The 19,377-nt window shown below is 41.3% G+C and overlaps 3 protein-coding genes across 3 annotated transcripts; all 3 read left to right on the plus strand.

The window, feature by feature from the left end:
• The first annotated feature begins 395 nt into the window (after positions 1-395).
• Positions 396-1,140, plus strand: LOC144068164 (claudin-like protein ZF-A89). The gene has a single exon (XM_077592476.1). It carries the CDS (start codon positions 434-436, stop codon positions 1,064-1,066), a length of 633 nt encoding a protein of 210 aa, XP_077448602.1. The 5' UTR covers positions 396-433; the 3' UTR covers positions 1,067-1,140.
• A 1,882-nt stretch (positions 1,141-3,022) lies between these two features.
• On the plus strand, positions 3,023-5,530 carry tbl2 (transducin beta like 2). The gene is made up of 7 exons (XM_077592403.1): positions 3,023-3,203; positions 3,588-3,706; positions 3,782-3,966; positions 4,051-4,202; positions 4,263-4,389; positions 4,753-4,905; positions 4,998-5,530. Exons 1-7 carry the CDS (start codon positions 3,077-3,079, stop codon positions 5,455-5,457), a joined length of 1,323 nt encoding a protein of 440 aa, XP_077448529.1. The 5' UTR covers positions 3,023-3,076; the 3' UTR covers positions 5,458-5,530.
• A 615-nt stretch (positions 5,531-6,145) lies between these two features.
• Positions 6,146-17,665, plus strand: mybbp1a (MYB binding protein (P160) 1a). Its single transcript, XM_077592473.1, has 27 exons — positions 6,146-6,388; positions 6,910-7,005; positions 7,113-7,196; positions 7,283-7,357; positions 7,584-7,691; positions 7,999-8,189; positions 8,684-8,851; positions 9,494-9,611; positions 9,680-9,978; positions 10,046-10,150; positions 10,216-10,341; positions 10,440-10,646; positions 10,906-11,017; positions 11,124-11,211; positions 11,695-11,858; positions 11,948-12,049; positions 12,137-12,274; positions 12,446-12,616; positions 13,485-13,642; positions 13,716-13,850; positions 14,207-14,288; positions 14,726-14,857; positions 14,948-15,016; positions 15,873-15,986; positions 16,579-16,680; positions 16,753-16,877; positions 16,949-17,665. The coding sequence occupies exons 1-27, from the start codon at positions 6,224-6,226 to the stop codon at positions 17,250-17,252; spliced, it is 3,738 nt and encodes a 1,245-aa protein (XP_077448599.1). The 5' UTR covers positions 6,146-6,223; the 3' UTR covers positions 17,253-17,665.
• The last annotated feature ends 1,712 nt before the right edge of the window (positions 17,666-19,377 follow it).

The following is a 19,377-nucleotide window of genomic DNA, read 5'->3' on the forward strand; positions in this document are numbered from 1 at the left end:
TTAAATCAATTCGAAGTTGTATGGGTGACATTAAATTATATATATGTATATATATATATATATATATATATATATATATATATATATATATATATATATATATATATATATATATATATATATATATATTTATATATATATAGCTATATATTTTATATATATATACATAATTCAATAATAACCATTATTATTGTGAGTCTTGGATCACAAATCTTATCTTGCCAGGAGGTACTGATTGATTTCAACCTTTAATGTAAAAACTGTTCATTTTAAGAGCTGTGTGTGTGTGTGTGTGTGTGTTTCAGGTTCTCCTCAGGTGTTTCCAATCTCCATTAGGCTTGATGGCCAATCAACAGGCACTTGTTGGGCGCATAAATAGCACAGGTGAAGCTCAGTTAGCATCATCACATTCACCAACCAACAAGCCGTTAAGATGACGTCCGCAGGTGTGCAGATGCTGGCGATCTTCCTATGCGTCCTGGGCTTCCTGGGGGGCATTGTGACCTGTGTGCTCCCCATGTGGAAAGTGTCAGCGTTCGTCGGTAGCAACATTGTGACGGCGCAGGTGTTCTGGGAGGGCCTTTGGATGAACTGCGTGAAGCAAAGTACGGGACAGATGCAGTGCAAGGTCTACGATTCCATGCTGGCGTTGCCGAGGGACCTGCAGGCGGCCCGTGCCATGGTGGTCATCGCCATTCTGTTGATGTTGTTGGGTCTTCTGATGGCCAGCGCAGGAGGTAAATGCACAAACTGTCTGGAGGACGAGACCGCCAAGTCCCGGGTGGCGGCGGCGGCTGGCGTTCTATGCCTGGTGGGCGGCCTGCTGCTTCTCATCCCCGTGTCGTGGTCGGCCCACGTGGTCATTCGGAACTTCTACAGCCCGGTGCTGGGCGGATCGCAGAGGCGGGAGCTGGGTGCTGCGCTTTTTGTTGGCTGGGGGTCGGCTGGCCTGCTGCTCATCGGAGGGGCCCTGTTGCTGTGTCGCTGCGCCTCCCGGAAAGATGGCGGATACTCTGTCAAATACTCTGCACCACGCTCAGCTGCCAGCGGGGGGGCTTATGTTTGAATCTTCAAGACATGTTCTTGTTTTTAAATGAGTTTACTGATGCAATTTTAATAAATGTCACTTTTTAAACTTAATCTACCTTCTGCCTTGTATTCAATTCTCCAGCTAACAGGAAAAATAATGATACATTTGTCCTAAATGTCTGTAAAAGTGGAATTTTTAGGCCGGGTTCGTGTTGGTGAGTATTTCAAATCTTGAGGTTGTATTTCTTTTTTTGTAAGTGGCTTTGTCTCTTTGGGGGTGGCTTAGTCTAAAGAGGTAAGAATGACCCTCATTTGCACGTTTAAATTCTTGCTTTTAAATATTTTTGTGTTTAGAAAGCCAGTTTATGGCTAAGTCTGCTTGCATTGAAAATTGTACCTTTAGCCAGCAGGTGCCGCTTTTGTGGCTGCTAAATAAAATAAAGCTGGTTTATTCAGGTTATGAAACCAGTTTGACAATCATTAACTAGTCTTAAAAAAACAATTGGACGTTTTGCAGACAAGACATATTTCTGTCATCTAGTGGAAAAGGTAATTTCTGCATGTCACTGGCAGAATGCAGGCTAAATGAACACATTCAGGATTACATATTACCATGTGGAGAGTTTTATTTTGTGTTCTGGTTCCTCTTTAAAACAGGTTTAGCAGGGAAAGTGATTGTTTTGTTCGCTTCTAGATGAGCGATGTGGTCTTGTAAAATGCGTATTCCAACGGTGGTAATGCTGCTTGGCCTTATAGCCATTTGTGTGATCGTCTTTTTGATGCCCATTTACGATGTGATGGTATATCTGTGACATGGGGATGGTTTGTGGATTAACTGGGTGAAGTGGAGCGTAGGTTGTGCTGTGCAAGGTCTATGACTCCATGCTGGCATTGCTCTGGGACCTACATGTACCCCCTGCCATGTTGGTGATTGCCATCCTGCTGATGCTGATGGGTCTCTTGCTGGTTGGCGTGAGCTGCAAATGATCTTACTGATGGCCTTTTTACATCTTTTATTAAACTTTTTCCAGTTGAGACGCATTTGTCTTAAATTGTGAAGTCTTTTTAGCTCCAGGGGATTTTTTTTTTAAGTTTAAAGGCCTGTCTGGAAATACTTGACTCTCAAAGTGAGTTTAATATGAGATACTGGTCTTGAAAGTGAGGTCTTCTGGTTAGTTTGTCCCATGTTTTTGGCTTGCTAGGAAACCCTGATGTATAATTAGGCTACTCTAACTGGTAACTGTCAAATGCATTGGCTGTCATTGATAATGTCCAAACCATATGAATTTGTAGAAGTTGGTACTTGCTACTTATTTAGAATGCTATCTAGAATCCTGATGCCTGTTTCCCAGGGGTGAATTTAAGAAATTTGGGGCTGGCCCCAGGCAAAGGTAGATATGGACCCATTTGGAATGAGGAAAACACGAAAAAGCAAATACAATGCATATTTTAAAATGCGTTTTTGAAATTTCAGGATAATTTCTACTCTGCTGTATTCCGGACGTGAGTGCTAAAATAAGTAAAAACTGTTACTAGCTATTAGTGTATGAGGAATTTGGTGGGGCCCTTATTAACTTTGAGGGTATGGGCAACTGGCTAGTGTTGCCTAATCTTTTTTTAATAGATAAAACGGTTAATTAAAACAACGGATGTAATCACTTTCTGGCCATATCAGTCTGTAAAACGTCAGTGTAATGGGGCCTGTACTTTAAATTAATGTTTTATTTCATGAACGCCACCGATGCAGTAAAAATGCTGCATATTTGAAAATGATTATATATATTTTCTGAAAATCAACTTAAATCTTAACCACGTTTTTTTCTAAACAAACTGCTTGAAAATCCGTCAATAGTTCGTCGATAGAAGAATATTTCAGTGGAGAAAATCAAGAAAATCACTCAACACTAAAAGAGCCAGTGAAGTCTTCTGTTTAAAGATGGCCGCCTGTTACTGACGCCGCCGACTCCGACTTTCCGCAACTATCTCTGAATGTGATATGTATTAATTAAATTTACGTGGCAGTAAGGAAGGAGTCAGCACTGCAGAGATGGAGACCGTTGCTTTGGTTGCCTTGACTTTGTTACTGGGTGTACTGGTAGCTTTGGTAGCCTTCGCTGTTGGGAAACGGAAAGAAGAACTTCAAGAAACTGCAGAGCAGACAAGCGCATGTGCTGGTAAGACATAAAACGAAAGCTTGCCTTGCACCGAAGCTAACATGTGCTAACCTGACACTTGATGTGAACACCCCACCTTGATTCTAGGGTAATTTTCTCAAATGTAGTTGCTATGTTTCTTTTGTACTTAAAAATAAAATAAATAACCTCCATCTTATTTAACTTAAATATTTACGAAAACAGCTGGTGAAACAAACACTTGAAGTGTAGGTTGAACTTTGACCTTTTGGCCTCACCTCTTTACAGACTTCTGTTGTGAATTTAAATGAGTTTCGCTGCCAGCAAATGAACATTGCCAGTTAAAACTGTTGCAGGTCATCTACTTTGGGTTTTATTAGTTTTTATTCTCCTGTCTCAGTCTTTTTCCTGTAATTCCATTTTAAGGCAATGCAGTAAAGGCTCCTGTGTCCAAGAAACATAGTAAGCTGGACAAGAACCGCGGCCGCAAAGAGAAAACGTCACAACACAACTTCAGTCATCCATTGTTGGCTTCCTCGCTTAAGGTAAACGCAGAAGCAGTTGAACATTGTGTGGTGTGAATGGCTACAATAAAATAGTGTTTTCTTTATATTGCTCAGGGCCACGGCAGCTATGTGACATGCTTGGATTTCAGCAGCAATGGGAAGTACCTGGTGTCATGTTCCGAGGACCGCACTGTACGAATATGGAACACCAAAGAGTTCCTCGACCGGGAGCACAAATATCTAAGAGCTAACGTGGAACTGGACCATGCCACGCTGGTGCGTTTTAGCCCGGACTCTAGGTTAGTTGTGGAAGAAAGTTAATACATTTGAATAAGATTGCAAACGAATCAATAGCTTTATAACTCCCACATTTTTCCCTGCAGGGCATTTATCACCTGGCTGGCTTACGGGGACACGATCCGTGTCTTCAAAATGAGCAAAAAAGATGACGGCACCATGGGCTTCAAAGCTGCCCCCAAGGACTTTCCCATTAAACACAAGGCCAATGTCATAAACATTGGGGTTGCAGAGACTGGTATGTGGCACAATTGTTCAAAGAATGCGGTATTTGAATGTAACATGCTTTTTCCTGCAGGCAAGTTCATTATGAGTGCCTACAGTGACACCACCATAAACATATGGGACCTGAAAGGACAAATACTGGCCTCTATTAATACCAACCAGATAATCAATGCTTACGTAGCCATCTCTCCATGTGGCAGGTTGGACATCTTCTGTCTTCCTTTGTTATACAATTTCTTTTTAAAATGAATTTTTATTAACACTATTACAGCCTCCTATTTTTAATGTAAAGTAATTGCTATCATGGCTTGGTCAAACTCTGCTTAATTCATTGACTCCCGTTGATATTAAATATTTATTTGCTGCCAGACTCCTAATTTTTAGATGGACTGGGTGCCTATCGCCATCAATGGCAGCCATTGAGTTAAGAAATGTGCATAAATCCAACGCTAAAACCAACAAAATGCGGTTTATTTTTTAAATGTATTTGGTTTTCGAAATATCATGATATTATTTTCAGGATATATTCCTCGCCCTGAGCTAAATAGAGTTTCTCCTTCAAGGTTTGTAGCTTCCTGCGGCTTCACCCCTGATGTGAAAGTTTGGGAGGTGTGCTTCTCAAAGAATGGCGAGTTTAAGGAGGTGACCCGAGCCTTCGAGTTGAAAGGCCACTCGGCGGGAATGCACGCGTTTGCCTTCTCCAATGACTCCCACAAGTAAAACTCTTGTCTCAGCCACTTGTCATTTTCAGGATAATTTACTCTTTTTTTTTTTTTTTTTTTTTTTTTTTTTTCCTTTACGATTTTAGAATGGTGACATTGTCCAAAGATGGCACGTGGAAGTCATGGAACACCAACGTCGAGTTAAAAAAGCAGCAGGATCCTTACCTGCTTAAGACCGTCAAGTGTACGTCATCCGACGGCAGCCTTGTGGCGATGTCGCCGGACGGACGCGTAGTGGCAATCAGCAACGGCTGCAACGTGGCCATGTACAACGCGAGCAGCGGCACGTTGGAGGAGCGGTTTCTCTCCGTGCACTGCCTACAAATTGAGGACCTGCGCTTCGACACCACCGGCCGCTATTTGGCGTGCTGTGGCGACAAGGCCATTCGCGTGTTCCACAATGCCCCTGGCTACCGGGCGACCATTCGCGACATGCAGGACATGCTGAAGAAGGCACACAACGAGGGCATGAAACAGAGGTTGAAGCAACAGATTAGTGAAGCGCAGAGCGCCCTGGACACTGTGTTATCTGCTCGTGTTTTATGAAAGGACTTCAACTGAACGTGATTGTCTTTTTAATGAGTTTTAATAAAAGAGAATTTTTTTATTCCAAGATAAACTGTTGGTCTTTGGATGTGCCTATGTTTTGCCAAGTTTGTAAAAAAAAATGTTTTCAATTTTTTAAAGATCAGGGTGCAATTAGGCATGGGCCCTTGCATTTAAAATGTTTTAATTTTATCTTAAGTGTTATTTTAAGGAAATTCCTGAAATTACGCACTCTAAAAGTTTATATTAAACATTTTTACAGTCTTTGCTTCAAATATCGCATTCATGAAGGTGATATTAACCAGCAATTAATTTCTCAGGTGGATTCTTTCACAAAACTGAGGTTAGTGTTTTCTCAATTAAAATACTAAAATCACAAAACTATTGACGGATATGCAAAGCGTTTCATTCATAAGCTATTAACGTGGTTCTGATTTAAGATAGCTGTTTAAATATGCAGCTAGTTTATTGCTAATATATTTGTTATTATGTGTGCACTTCGTGGTGAAAGCTTATTATACTTGCATAATAACAATAACAGCATTCAATTCAAAATCTTGAAAATTGAGCAATGCTTTTGCATTGTAAATGGGCGTTGACACAAAATGTTAAATACAACCTCAATCGCTTGCATTATCTTTGTCAATAAAGTTTCCTATACAAAATATGACCCGGAAGTAGTCGCTTCCATAGGAACAGAGAAAAGAGAAGCACGTTTTTTACCTCCCCCTTTTTTGCAGCATGTTCCAGTGAGATCTACGCGAACATGGTGGATCTTAAGGAAAAAGCCTCCAAACCGGAGCGGACAGCCGGCGTCCTCCAGCAGAACCGAGTCTTTCTCGATTTTTTCTGGGACTTAGCCAAACCCGAACAAGAAGTTCGTGTCAGCGCTGTGGAAAACCTCCTTAAATACCTGAAAGACAGCAACAAGGTGACAACACGTTGTACTGTTTTCTAATAAAATGAAATCATTTAGAACACTATATTGTATCACAGACCCATATTTTTATTTCATTGCTATTTTAACGCATTAGTGTCATTTACAATGATGAACGATCCAGAGTTCTTTTAAAAATGAACAGGTTTTACTTTGAGTACACAGTATTTTTAGTCTATTCTCAGTTACAACACTGAATCTAAGGAATCACATCAAGTGCATTCCCAATGTTCTATTGGCTTGAAGGCTTTAAAAAAATAACATCAGCTAACATTGACTGCAAATCTGCAATATTCCTCCAATCTATTTAAGTGGGAGATCTGCCAATCTCCCACTCAAAAGGGATTGGACATTTATTACCGTCAATGGCATTGAAACATGATGAGTCAATGCCAGCCATCCCAGTTGAATGAAATAAAATAATTGATATATACTTTAGTTAATTAGGTTTCCTATTGTGTATTTAAATAACACATTTATCCTTATTTGTTGTTTATAAATGTTGTTTTCTGTAGGAGGATGAGCTGGAATACACACTAAAGAGGCTGGTGGATGGCCTAGCTCACACGCGGGAGGTGGCAAGACCTGGGTTCAGTCTGGCTCTGGGGCAGGTGGGCGATTATTCCCTCCAGCCCTTCCTTGGGTGTTCATTTTTTTTTTTGCCCTGCCATTATTTATGCTATGCTTAAATACTGAAATACTGTTTTCCTCTTTCAAGGTTCTCAGTGCTTTTGAAGATCTCACTCTGCAAGATATACTCGGCAGAATCCAGGAGAAATACAGTGTACAAAAAGCCACAAAGGTGTGTTATTTATTATTTTTGGGGTGTGAGATTACTTACTGTGGGAAAAAAATAGAAATCAATTATTTCTTCTGCTCATGCCGCAGAAATTTATCCGAAATGCTGCATTCGGGAGCTTGTTTGGTGTCCTCGCTCTCCATCAGTCAGGCCGCCTCTTCAAAGTAAGTACAGTACACTACACTGTAAGTATCCAGAGTGTAACTGTTAGGCTAATGAGAACAATTACTGTAGAAAGTGGATGGATGTTGCAAAATGCCAGCGAAATGAACTTGGAATTCAAAATAAATCAGCTACATGCAGGCAAATGCTAGCTTTTCCAGTGAATGTTAGAGGTATTTGACTTTGGAAATTCCCCTCATACATTTGTCATATTTTGGAACAACACAGGAGCCGCTGGTTGTGCTGGGATGCGTCCAGCTTCTGCAAAACCTCAGCCAGCACCGACAACACCTGAAGCATCTGCCCAGCAACACCATGATGGACATCCTAAATGAGGTAACCACATGAAAAAAAACAGAGGAGCGATTGAACAGAGCAGGCTTCCACCAAAGCAGCTAAATTCAAAGGGTGTCTGTATTTGGTGGACAAGGCATCATTAAATTTTTTATCGGGAAATGCCTTTTGTGACCTCTGTGACCCTTCACCTCTTTACCTAAAAATTTTATCAACTCTTCTGTTTGGTACAACTTTGATAATATTACATTTATCTTTGCCTGAGTTACTATTTTATAAACAGATTACATAACCAACGAGCAGAGGTATTAGATAAAGACAATGTTTACCATTGCCGATCTCCCATCAGGTCCCTGAGAAGGTGTTTCAGGAGGTCCTGTTGACCGCCCTGCAGTCCGATCTGAAGTCAGCCTTCCAAACTCCGGAGCAGCTCCAACTGCTGTTGGTGGCCCTGGAGCGATTTCCTCAAACACTTGAACCGAAGAAACTCAAAAAACTGTTGGGCTCCTCGACCATCATCCACGATGACAATATCGTAAAGTAAGAGGAACATTGTCAATCACACTTCTGAAACCGCCAAGGCCACTTGGGTGAACCAGTGTATTTGGCGTGGTAACTAATCATTTCACATTTTAATAACAGACTGATATGAAATGCTGTAACTCTTACATCGGCATTGAGGATGATAGACGTCCAATCGTGACCCTTTCCATCCTGCTGTTCTGAATGAGTTTCTCAGTAGTTGACGTACAATCCGTTTGAACGGGGAGTCGCATTACAAATGGATTGGACGTCTATTGCCAGTTAAATATTGGGCTAGTCCATCTACTTCAAGTTCTATTGTTTCTTTTTAACAGTCATTCATTCATGACACTTGCCCAATCATACATTATTTTGTCTCAGTTTATAATCGTTCCAACTTCCATGTTATGTTTGTATTTATGACGTTTTTTAATTTTATTTTTTGTAATCGTGCATCAAAATCTCAATAGTTTTACTCTGACCACAACATTGTGTCTCGTTGTCTCTTGCAGGCTGACGCACCTTTGTAGGTTGGCCGCCCAGGCCGTGAAAAAGGAGTGCGTACTCCCGCCAGTGGCGCTGGGCCTACTCAAGCTCTCACTTAGGGAAGACAGCTTCCAGCTCTTCTGGACCAAAGGCGTTATAGGGGGAATGCTAAGAGAGAGTTGGGGGCCCACACAGTGAGTCAAGAGAACAAAAAAATAATGTGTATATATGTATGTGTGTGTATATGTATATATATATATATATATATATATATATATATATATATATATATATATATATATATATATATATATATATATATATATATATATATATATATATATATATATATATATATATATATATATGTGTATGTGTATGTGTGTGTATATATATGTGCATGTGTGTGTATATGTGTGTGTGTGTATATATATATATATATATATATATATATATATATATATATATACATACACATACATATATACACATACATATATACATATACACATATACACATATACATACATATACATATACACATATATACATATACACATATATACATATACACATATATACATATACACATATATACATATACACATATATACATATACACATATATACATATACACATATATACATATACACATATATACATATATATATACATACATATACACATATATACATATACACATATATACATACATATACACATGTATATACATACATATGTATGTATATATATGTATGTATCTGTATATATGTGTATATATACATATACACACTTCAATAACGTGTGATTAAAATCAACCATTTCATTCGTGCAGCTTCATGGCTTTCCGACTGTTGGGCAGAGCTTTGCCTTTTCTGTCATTACTGCAACTTAAAGAGGTTCTTTCCGGGGAGGCGATGATTCACTACGGCGAGCACGTGGTTTCCGCTCAGGTTCGTCCAGAAGTATTTCTCATTTGCGCGGGAAGTGCAAAACTGAGCCTCTATATCTCATGTTCCAGAAACAAGAACGCTTCAAGCTGGCTCCCGAAATGGAGACATTCGTTTCAGACTTCCTGGAGGGTTGCGAGGATGACAAGAAGCAACTGGCGGTGATGGTGGGCTTCTCCTCGTTGGTCAATCAAGGCTACCCCGTGGTGCCCTCTGTGTGGCGCGTGGTGCAGCACCTGCGGCCATCGGCTGTCCAGGAATACGTAGCGTGGCTCAGGGCCGCCTTCTTGCGGCCCCGCCTGGAGGAGATGCTGAACTTCACTTCAGACAAGCAGAAGAAGAACCAGGAAGAAACAAAGAACTCAGAACGGTGAGTCCCAAGGATGATCCCTGGTGACTGCAAAGTGGACTGCTCAATAACTCTTTTGGTTCTGAAGGGAGTCCATATTCCGCTTGAGGAAGTGGATTGTGGCAAGGCTGGCTTCCATCGTTGATAACCATCAGGTCAAGAAGGACGAGGAGCTCATTATGGAGATTGCTCGGTACAGTAAAACAAAAGAGTCAAAGAAGTGTTACCACTGATGAATGACCATTTTCTTCTTTCCAGATTTGTCTTTTTCCACGCATTCTTTGCCACCAAGAAATCCTGTAAGGACATTCCGGAAACACAAGATGAGCTCCACGTTCCGCTGGATGAAAAAACCAGAACCGTGCTTGTCAGTTCCTTCTTTGGGTGAGTGCTCGCCCATCTCTCTACCAATTGACGTCCAAGCCATTTGAAGTTGGAGGGTTGGCAGCAAATGAGCAAACGTTTATTCTCTGCCACCCCAGGCTCCTCCTCTCCATGCATAACCTGCCCCAGGCGGACGAAGCGTCCAAAGAAGGGCCGATGATCCACAAGCGCACATTCGGCGTCACATCCGACGGCTCCTTGTGGATCTACCGCCTGGCCCAGTACGCGGAAGAGCTGCTCCGCAAGCACAAGTTTGTCCACTCCGTCCACCCTTTCAACGACGATCAGAGGCTGGCTTGGGAAAGGTAAGCACCCTTGTATTCTTTGGTGACAGCATTTCAGTTTGAAAAATTTGTTATCATTGTCAGGAAGGGAGTTTAGTAATGAATTAATCTTGTTAATTAATTACAACAAGAAAGATGAGCATTCTTTTAAAAAAATGGCAATTTTTTCGGCCGTTTGTGCAGTTCCTGGGACACCAAATATGCTTCTGGACTTAACATGAAGGCAACTTAATCAAGTACCATCACTACTTTATTGTATTGCACGACATTTTTCTTCCAGCATGTTGGAGTCGGTGGCAAACCTGCAGAAGAAAGCAAAGAAAGGCCACTCGGCCGACGAGAGCAATTCCTTCCAGCAGCTCTTCCTCTTGGTGGGCATGAACCTCTTCAAGGTATGATTGCCCGAGTTAGCTCTGCCATCACATCCATTTTTTTGAAGGCCCGCCCTCCATGGGTGAAAAATTACATATTACAAGACATTTTTTCGTATCTTTTAAGGCTCCAGATGAGCTCGTGGACGTCATGAAAGATTTGCAAAGCTGCGTTGAAAAAGCGCAGGAGAAAAAAGCCAAGAAAAAAAAGAAAGGTGAGCCCTGTGTATGAAACGTTTGTTATGAAGTAAAATTGTTTTTACAATAATGACACTAAAATAAAAGAGGACAAATTTCTCCCCCCAAAAAATGATGCTCGACCAGTACCAGCAAAATGCAAAGGGAAGAACAAAACTGAAAAATAAAAATAAAAATGTAATGAAATAACAAAAAAAGTACTTCTAACTGAAAGAAGTGAAAAAATATATATCAGAAAAACAATTTAAAATTGAACGTTATTGCGCATTTTTGGGATATGCATATTTTTATATGAATATGGATATGTTCATCAAAACTACTGTTTCGGAATCCATTATACTATTATAGTGTATTGATAGAATTTTGTTCGTGCATATAATGGCATTTTTTTTTTTACAAGATACACTTCTAAAATGTGTCAGTTTAAGCTGGAATGTCTGGCAGTGAATGATCAATCCCATCAATGGGAGTAAATGAGTAAAAAAATTATCTTTTCACAGCTGACAAACAAGAGGAGGCGGAGCCGCATTGGGTGGAGGTACTGGTGGACATCTTGCTGTCTCTCCTGTCACAGCCCAGCCGACACATCCGGCAGGTGTGCAAGACAGTCTTCGGCTCTGTCTCCGCCCATGTCAACGCCGCTGCCCTCACTGCCATCTTGGATGTAAGGGCCCTTTTTTTTCTCAAACTGCTTTTTCTTTGTCTGATAGGGTGACTTCTTTACTGTATATTGTTGCGCTTGTGAACGTGCAGGTTTTGGATCCAGATAAAGACGACGATGAGGACGGCCCCGTGCTCGTCGAGGACGATGCCAAGAAATCCCGGAAGAAAACGGAGAATGATGACGAAGATATGGTGATGGATGCTTTTTCTTTTTGAAAAATATAATCACTGACCTTTTGTCGTTAATGTAAAATTTATTTTACTCCTAAAAAAAAAAAGGAGGACGAGTCAGACGGGTCAGACGGGTCAGATGATGACTCTGAAGAGGATGACAATGAAGAAGACATGGAGGATGAGGAGGTGGACCAAAACTTCAAATTGGAGTTGATGAAAGTGCTGCAGCAAAAGAACACTATGGTCAGTCTTTTCAACTGGTGTGTAATATTAAGTTTGACCACGCGGTGGCGCCATTATATAGAAGATGGGCACTCGATTACATTAACAAAAAAGTCTATAAAATGTCCCCTTTTTAAAGCAACCCATGATGATGAGGTCATAATCTGTTTTACGGTTTTTGCGTATATCCAGGCTACAGAGGAGGAAGACAGCGATGACGACTTGGACGACAAAACCATGATGAAACTAGACAAGAACTTATCGGTACTCTTCTCAGAGCAGAAGAAGAAAGTCCAGGCCAAGAAGGATGGCAAGGACAAAATGCGCAAAGAGAAATTGCTTGTGCGCAACTTCAAGATAAAGGTGAGTGAAGGAATAACAATGCTGTATTATAATTTATGTTTAAGGCGTATATAAGTATATTGAAGGTTTGTATAAGTGCATTTGTATGTTTAAGGCTTGTATAAGTAACACGCATTGGTTTGTACTGAAAAAAACATTTAATAACATGGAGAGAATACATACAGTACTGTATACATACATTAGAGAGAGAGAGATTTACTAGAAACTGTCCGAAAGAAGCTATCTAATGACGATTGCAGTTTTCGTTTTTTCATCATAACTGATGCGGTAGCACTGTATGGCATCATTCAATTGATTTGCAAACTTTGTGCAACGTTCAATATTTGGGTCCTGCTGCTCGATCTTTCTGTTTATAAATGGTACTGACGGTCGAACGATTCAAGTTGTATTCACGAGCAACGCTCACCACTTTCTCACGCGCATCAAGCTTCGTTATTATTGCCACTCATTTCAAATGAAATGGCTTGCCTCTTCCTTGCACCTCCCTCAGTAGAAGCCTTTCGCTTTTCACCAACCATATTGAATAATGGATGCACGAGATATTTAATGATACAAATGAAAAAGGTTCTTTGCGCACTGGAGATACGTTCACGCACTTCCGCACGGCAACGAACTGGGCAGAGGAAGGTAGATGCTGGGTGAGCTGAGCGCTCACAGCGCCAGGCGTCGGTATTAGCGGCGGAAAGAAGCACTACTCGGAAAAAGGCGCGCAATACAAAATTGAACTTGAGAACATTTTTCGACATAAACGCAATTTGCAGACATGTTCGTATGTACTGTTGTTCGTAACTCGAATGTTCGTAAGTAGGGGAGCGTCTGTATAGCAGAAGCCAGCAAAAAATACTATGAACGTGTTCCTATTTTGTAGGTGCTGGATCTAGTGGAGGTATTCGTGGCCAAGCAGGCCGGAAGCCCTCTAGTTCTAGACCTTTTAGAGCCTCTGCTTTACATGATTGAACGAGGGATGAGATCTGGTAACGAACAGCAAGAGCAGGAGTTCCTACGTAGAGTTGCTGACATTTTCAGGCAAGTCTCAGTTAGCTTCGTAACAAAGCCACCTGTGATTTATGATGTTACATCTTGAATATATATTTTGTAGGAACCAGCTCTGCCGTTCCAAAACGTACTGCAAGACTGTCGACGACAGGCAGGAGCAACTCCACAACTTTGTCGAGAAGGTGATGGCAAAGACACAGAGGTTGTCAGAGTCTTCTGTTGCCCTCTACTACTTTAGGTAAGAAAAGCTCTGATCACATCATGAAATGTGGGATAGGCAAAGCATCTTAGCATTGTAGCATTCCTCCAATTGTCTGACACTTTAAATCATAGACATGTCCACCTAAATTTGTTTCTGCTTGTTTGAGTATATATATTTTTTCAGAAAGGCAGATTAATCATAATAGAGATGTCCAACAAACTTGTTTTCAACCAATGAAGCTGCAGAGGGAGGCAATTTTTTTTTCCTAAAGGCTGTGCCTTCTTTTATACAAATGATGCACAGAATGGAAGCTTAAAAAAACAGATGGCTGTTTAATTTGAGGCCATTTCATGATAAACACCAATCATTTTTCTCCCTTATTTCTACTGCAGCGCTGGTCTGTATGTGATCAAAGTGCTGCGAGGACCTCCCATTGCAGAAAAAGAGGAAGCAACGTCCAAAACTGCCGAAGTTGTACGTTTCTCCTATTTCATTTTTTCACAGTAACATGTACATTTTGGTCAGAACACATAAGTTAAGAGAGCAATGGAAGTACGGAAGATTTGACTAGTAATGCAGTGCCATTATCAAAACTGCAAATGATACCGTCCGTACAAAGTAATCTTTTTTTGTATGTAATTCCCGTTCCTGCATTTTACTGGGTCACAAAGTGGGTCAGTTTGAGATAATTTGGGCCATCCTGAGTTTAGGTCTTCATTGTCCTCAAGTTAATAGATTCTTGAATATCTAATCAGGAAATCCATAACAGTAGTGTGTTATAGATTTCATGAATTTATTGGATTAAATTTTGGGTAAAAAAAAAAAAATCCTAGATTTCTTTAGGGCTTTTTGCCTAGCCCTAAAGCCTATATGGTAAAAATGACGCTAATTTTGGGTTTCTTAATGCACAGTTGCGGTTCATGGGCAACGTGGACGTGGAGCGAATGGCCAGTGTCTTTCGGGAGATGCTGCTCTCCTTCATGAGTCGCAGAAATAGTCCTCTGACCACCCAGATGTTCACCGACCTGTTTAACAGATTTCCGGTGAGCCGCGCAACATGACAGCTGGTTCCCCGAATGATGGCGCTAATAAATACTTGTGTGCGTGTGTGTCTGTGTGCGCGGAACATGCAGGTTTTGTGTGTTAATCTATTGGACGCGACGGTGCAGCACATTACATCTGCCGTCAGAGAGCACCAACAGGTAATTGTCGTTCCTCCCGACTACCTTTTCCTTTTTTTTTTTTGCATTTTCTAATTTATCAAGGTCACTTACATTAGGATGTAGAAAAATTATTAACTCTTCGGATGCCATCAGAAAATTTACATGATGCAGCTTGCCTTGATTTCTCCCTTAATATTCACCTTTTTTGACAAAAATACCCGATTTATATTCAAAGGCAAAACCTAAAAATTTCAATTTTTTTTATATGATCGAATTGTATAGCTTGTGCACTGCACCGATCTGTGATCGAGGGTTCAATCCTAGGCTTTGGGCTTTCTGTGTGGGTTTTTACATGGGTATTTTGGTATCCTCCCACATTCCTAAAACATGCATGGTCGGCTGGTTGTTCACTCCAAATTGTCCCTAGGTATGAGTCTGTGGGTAAATGGCTGTTTGTCTCATTATGCCCTTTGATCGGGTGGCTACATATCTATACATATCTGCCCATATTTGGCTGGGCAGTCGGCTCCAGCACCCTCAGAAGATGATTGTACAGTAATACCTTGCGATACAAGCTCACCGCGTTCCGGGACCAAGCTCGTATGTCAATGTACTCGTATCTCAAATCAACTTTTCCCATATAAAATAACTAAATACACATTAATTTCAAAGAATGCATCCCCTGTTCGTTTTTAAAGTTTTCGAAGCAGCCACGACTTGCGTTAAAGGTTAAATGGATTGAAAGTCTACTATTGACAAACCCATTTCAATTCACAACAAAAGGATGAAAAGAGCCACTTGAGTGTACATCTATCATTTTCAATGGCACCAAAAGAGTTGATTAAATTCTTGTGTAGGGATTACTGTATTGATATTATAACGTGTGTGTTTGTAGGGACAAGCGTGTGTATTGGTGTTGCGTGCCATGCAGAACAGGGATGTGCAGCAATTGATGAAAGGCAAGCCATGGTTGGAATTTTGCACCAAGGTGGCGGCACAGCTGGCTGTGGTGAGTGACATTTTTTTTCCATTTTGCCGGTGACAGCGTTGTGGCCATAGGATATAATTTAAAAATAAATAACTGGACAAACCTGTTGTTGTAGCTTTTATCGAATGTTTAAGGTTGACTGTGAATGGTAATGTTTTAATGTTGTTGATGGCGCTGGATTTCCCATCCGTTTTGACTGGGAAGGGAACTGAACATTTGTTGCTTCATGAACAAACTCCTGCCATGGAAAGTTAAAATGGACCTTTTTCCTGTGACATTGAGTTCACCCCGCGGTCAAAATGTATTGGACGTCTAGCGCCGTCAAAGGCAACCGGTGACATAAATGAATGCCCTATGAAGGGTTAAAAGACTTCCAGGCTTCATTTTCCCTACACTGGTAGTTGCCCCTTGTTTATCGCTAGGCAGAATTGATTATTTGTCATGAGAGTCTCGCAACATGATTATTTAATAGAAAGAGAAACTCAGATTTTTTGTCATACACGTTGATAATTGAATCACTGCTCTGTATTAAATAAAAAATGCAAATAGAAAAGTTTCCTAATGGGATTTGTCCTTAATGGACAGTTGATTAAATCAACCACTTTCTCCTAAGGCTCTCAAGCTGCAGGGTCAAACGGAGAGGAAGGCTCTGCGGGAGAAGGTAGTGAAAGCTCTTGAGCTGTGTCAGTTTTTGGCCAAGCACGTCCATCAGCAGGTAAGTCGTGACCATAACCGACGACTCAAAAAAGAAGGAAGAAACAAACATCTGCTATCTTTGTGTTTGTAGAAGCTGGCAGTTGATCTGCTAGACCTCAAGAAGGTCCTGCAGCATATGCCGGAAGCCATCGAGTTTAAGAAATCAGGCACACTAGAGGACACCTTCTGGGCTGTCATGAAACACTTTGGTGTTGTGTAAGTGCTGCAATGGCATTAGATGTTGGGGAGCGTATTTAAATTCATTTGTTTATCCTCGCCATCTTCAGGAGGCCCAAAGTGGAGAAGGTAAAGCCCGACAAGGACGGCGGGCAGCCGCCGATGCCGCAGCAGGCTGCCAAGAAGAAGAAGGGCTTCCTGCCAGAAAGCAAAAAGAGGAAAAAACGCCCTCAGCCTGTCTTGGAGCCAGCCGCCGCCACCGCAAACTCGGCCCCAACGGCAAACAAAGCGGGGGTAGAGAAAAAAGGCAAGAAGAAGAGAAAGCAGGCGGCTGACGCCGAGGCGGCGCAAGCCGGACCAGCCAAGAAAAAGAAGAAAAACGAAAAGAAAAAAAATCGAGGAGGGCAAGTATAACTCCAAAATCTTTTGTCCCCTTAAATCTTTCAGTGCCATTGGCTTTGATAGACGTCCAATCACGTGACTCTTTGTAAAGCTTAATTAGGACTCTTTTAATGAGTTCATCATGGGTAGAGAGCCATCCATTTGAAGCGAGAGGGACCGTTTGTTCATTCACTGCCAACCCTCCAACTTCCAATGGATTAGATGTCTATTGTCGTCAATGGCAGTGTCTAGCTTGGGTTATTTTTTGTTTTTTATTCCTGTCCATAAGCCATTATGAACCACTGGTGGTTGAAATCGTGTGTCCCGAAAGAGTATGAGGATGAAATTGCTTATTTTTCTTGATGTGCAGATGCTATTTATAGAAGAGGAAAAAAAGCAACCACACAAGAATAAATCCTTTTCTCCTGCTGGAGATTTTTCACCAATTTGCACCCACTCTTCAACCTTTTGTGTGTTATGCAACATTAATTAGCTGTGGGAAATCGTTGCTAACAAAACAACAACAGGCATTGAAGGTGCAAACAGCCAGGAAATGTGATGTTGTCATTTGAGCAAAACCCAGCACTGTAATAATAAAAGCAAAAAAATTGTGGATAAATAGACAAAATTAAAAAGGCCAGCCGCATTGCCTTAAAAAATCAGTCAACCGGACACCACTTTCTTATCTTCTGTTTTTCGATGAATAAATCGCTTATTCATTTCATTCGCACCAATAATTTTAAATAAAGTACTCCATGACGTCAAACGGCGGTCAAAAGAGAGTTGTTGTTGTTGTGGGAGGCTCCAAGCGGAAGTAAAACAGGACGCAATACTGTCACCATGACAATTTCAAAATAAAATAACAGATACAGTAAATGTATTTACGTTTTAGGGGACTTGGTAACTAGGATCTGGCTTTCCTATGTTGGTCCCTTACATATCAAAGGGTTTGTAACCTGAAACGTTCGTACCTAGAGGCATTTGTAAGTAGAGGCACGACTGTATTTGGACAATTTTTAGGGCAACAATGTCGCCAAACTATTTAACTATTCACTGTCAAAATAGTTTTCGATCAATTTGCCCAACATGTAGTTGTCGTTTGGTCACCAGTTAATGTTGGCAGCCCCACTTCTACTGTAATTGACAGCACTAATCCATTTTAAGTGGCAGCGATTCTTGGTGTCATTTGGACAAAGACTAAAAATATAGTTACTACACCTGTCTGGAACATCTTACCTACTTGAAAGAATGCGCACTGCTCATACTCGGCCATCGAGCTTATGTAACGGTGAAAAATGATCTCCACGCGGGGTTTGACGTTGCGCCGCTTCGCCCCGACAAACAAACACACGAAAAGGCGAGCAATCACGGCAAAGCCTAATTTGGCTGTCCGAGGCTGATGTAGTGCTCCCTAGGACCGACGCGCGTAGCCCTAGTGAGGCCTCGCTGCCATCAATCCGGGAGACTTGTCACAAGGGCGGCCGCCTCATCCATCACCGGGCTCATTTGGGCCGCGGGAAAAACGAACGCGTTCCGATCCCGACCACTTGTTTGGAGCCGTGGGCAGTGGCTTAAGTGGGGCCTAGTGCAGACATGGGCAAACTACGGCCCGCGGGCCATATACAGCCCGTTAGGCTTTTTAATCCGGCCCACCGACGTTGTCCAAATTATGGTAAAAATCAATGACCTCATTCATTTCCCTGCAATACCCTTGTTTCCCTGATAGATGGCGCATTAGCCTGATAAAAGTATGTTAATGTGTGTGGGAGCTACTTGAGAATACTGACACATTTCTGAACATTTAACTTTTACTGTGGACATCCTGACACATGGACGAGCTGAATGTGAAGCTACAAGAAAAAAACAGTTCTGTTCATGAAATGCAAGCAAACCTTCTGCCTTCAAATCCAAGCTGGTTTTATTTTTCAAGGAAATATCATACAAGTCATTTGCTCATTTCCCCACACTGGTTGCGTTAAAAGAGGCCCCCGCATGTGAAAAAATACAGGAAATCATTGGATGACCTGCATGAGCAATTCTGCCGTCGGTTTTGTGATTTTGGAAAAATTGACAGCTGGTGTCATGTCCTTTCTCACAAGACCCGGAAACGGTTCCACAGGAGTTGCAGTTGGAACTGATTGATCTCCAATGTGACAAG

The sequence above is a fragment of the Stigmatopora argus genome, chromosome 22, assembly GCF_051989625.1.
Source record: "Stigmatopora argus isolate UIUO_Sarg chromosome 22, RoL_Sarg_1.0, whole genome shotgun sequence".
In the NCBI taxonomy this organism is placed as follows: domain Eukaryota; kingdom Metazoa; phylum Chordata; class Actinopteri; order Syngnathiformes; family Syngnathidae; genus Stigmatopora; species Stigmatopora argus.

Bases quoted from the DNA above. Each gene is read 5' to 3' on its own strand.
- tbl2 (XM_077592403.1), top strand. From the start codon at position 3,077: ATGGAGACCGTTGCTTTGGTTGCCTTGACTTTGTTACTGGGTGTACTG. The intron at 3,707-3,781 runs GTAAACGCAGAA...TATATTGCTCAG, and splicing joins TGTTGGCTTCCTCGCTTAAG to GGCCACGGCAGCTATGTGAC. The intron at 3,967-4,050 runs GTTAGTTGTGGA...TTTTCCCTGCAG, and splicing joins CGTTTTAGCCCGGACTCTAG to GGCATTTATCACCTGGCTGG.
- LOC144068164 (XM_077592476.1), top strand. From the start codon at position 434: ATGACGTCCGCAGGTGTGCAGATGCTGGCGATCTTCCTATGCGTCCTG.
- mybbp1a (XM_077592473.1), top strand. From the start codon at position 6,224: ATGGTGGATCTTAAGGAAAAAGCCTCCAAACCGGAGCGGACAGCCGGC. The intron at 7,006-7,112 runs GTGGGCGATTAT...TCCTCTTTCAAG, and splicing joins TCAGTCTGGCTCTGGGGCAG to GTTCTCAGTGCTTTTGAAGA. The intron at 10,647-10,905 runs GTAAGCACCCTT...TTTTTCTTCCAG, and splicing joins CAGAGGCTGGCTTGGGAAAG to CATGTTGGAGTCGGTGGCAA.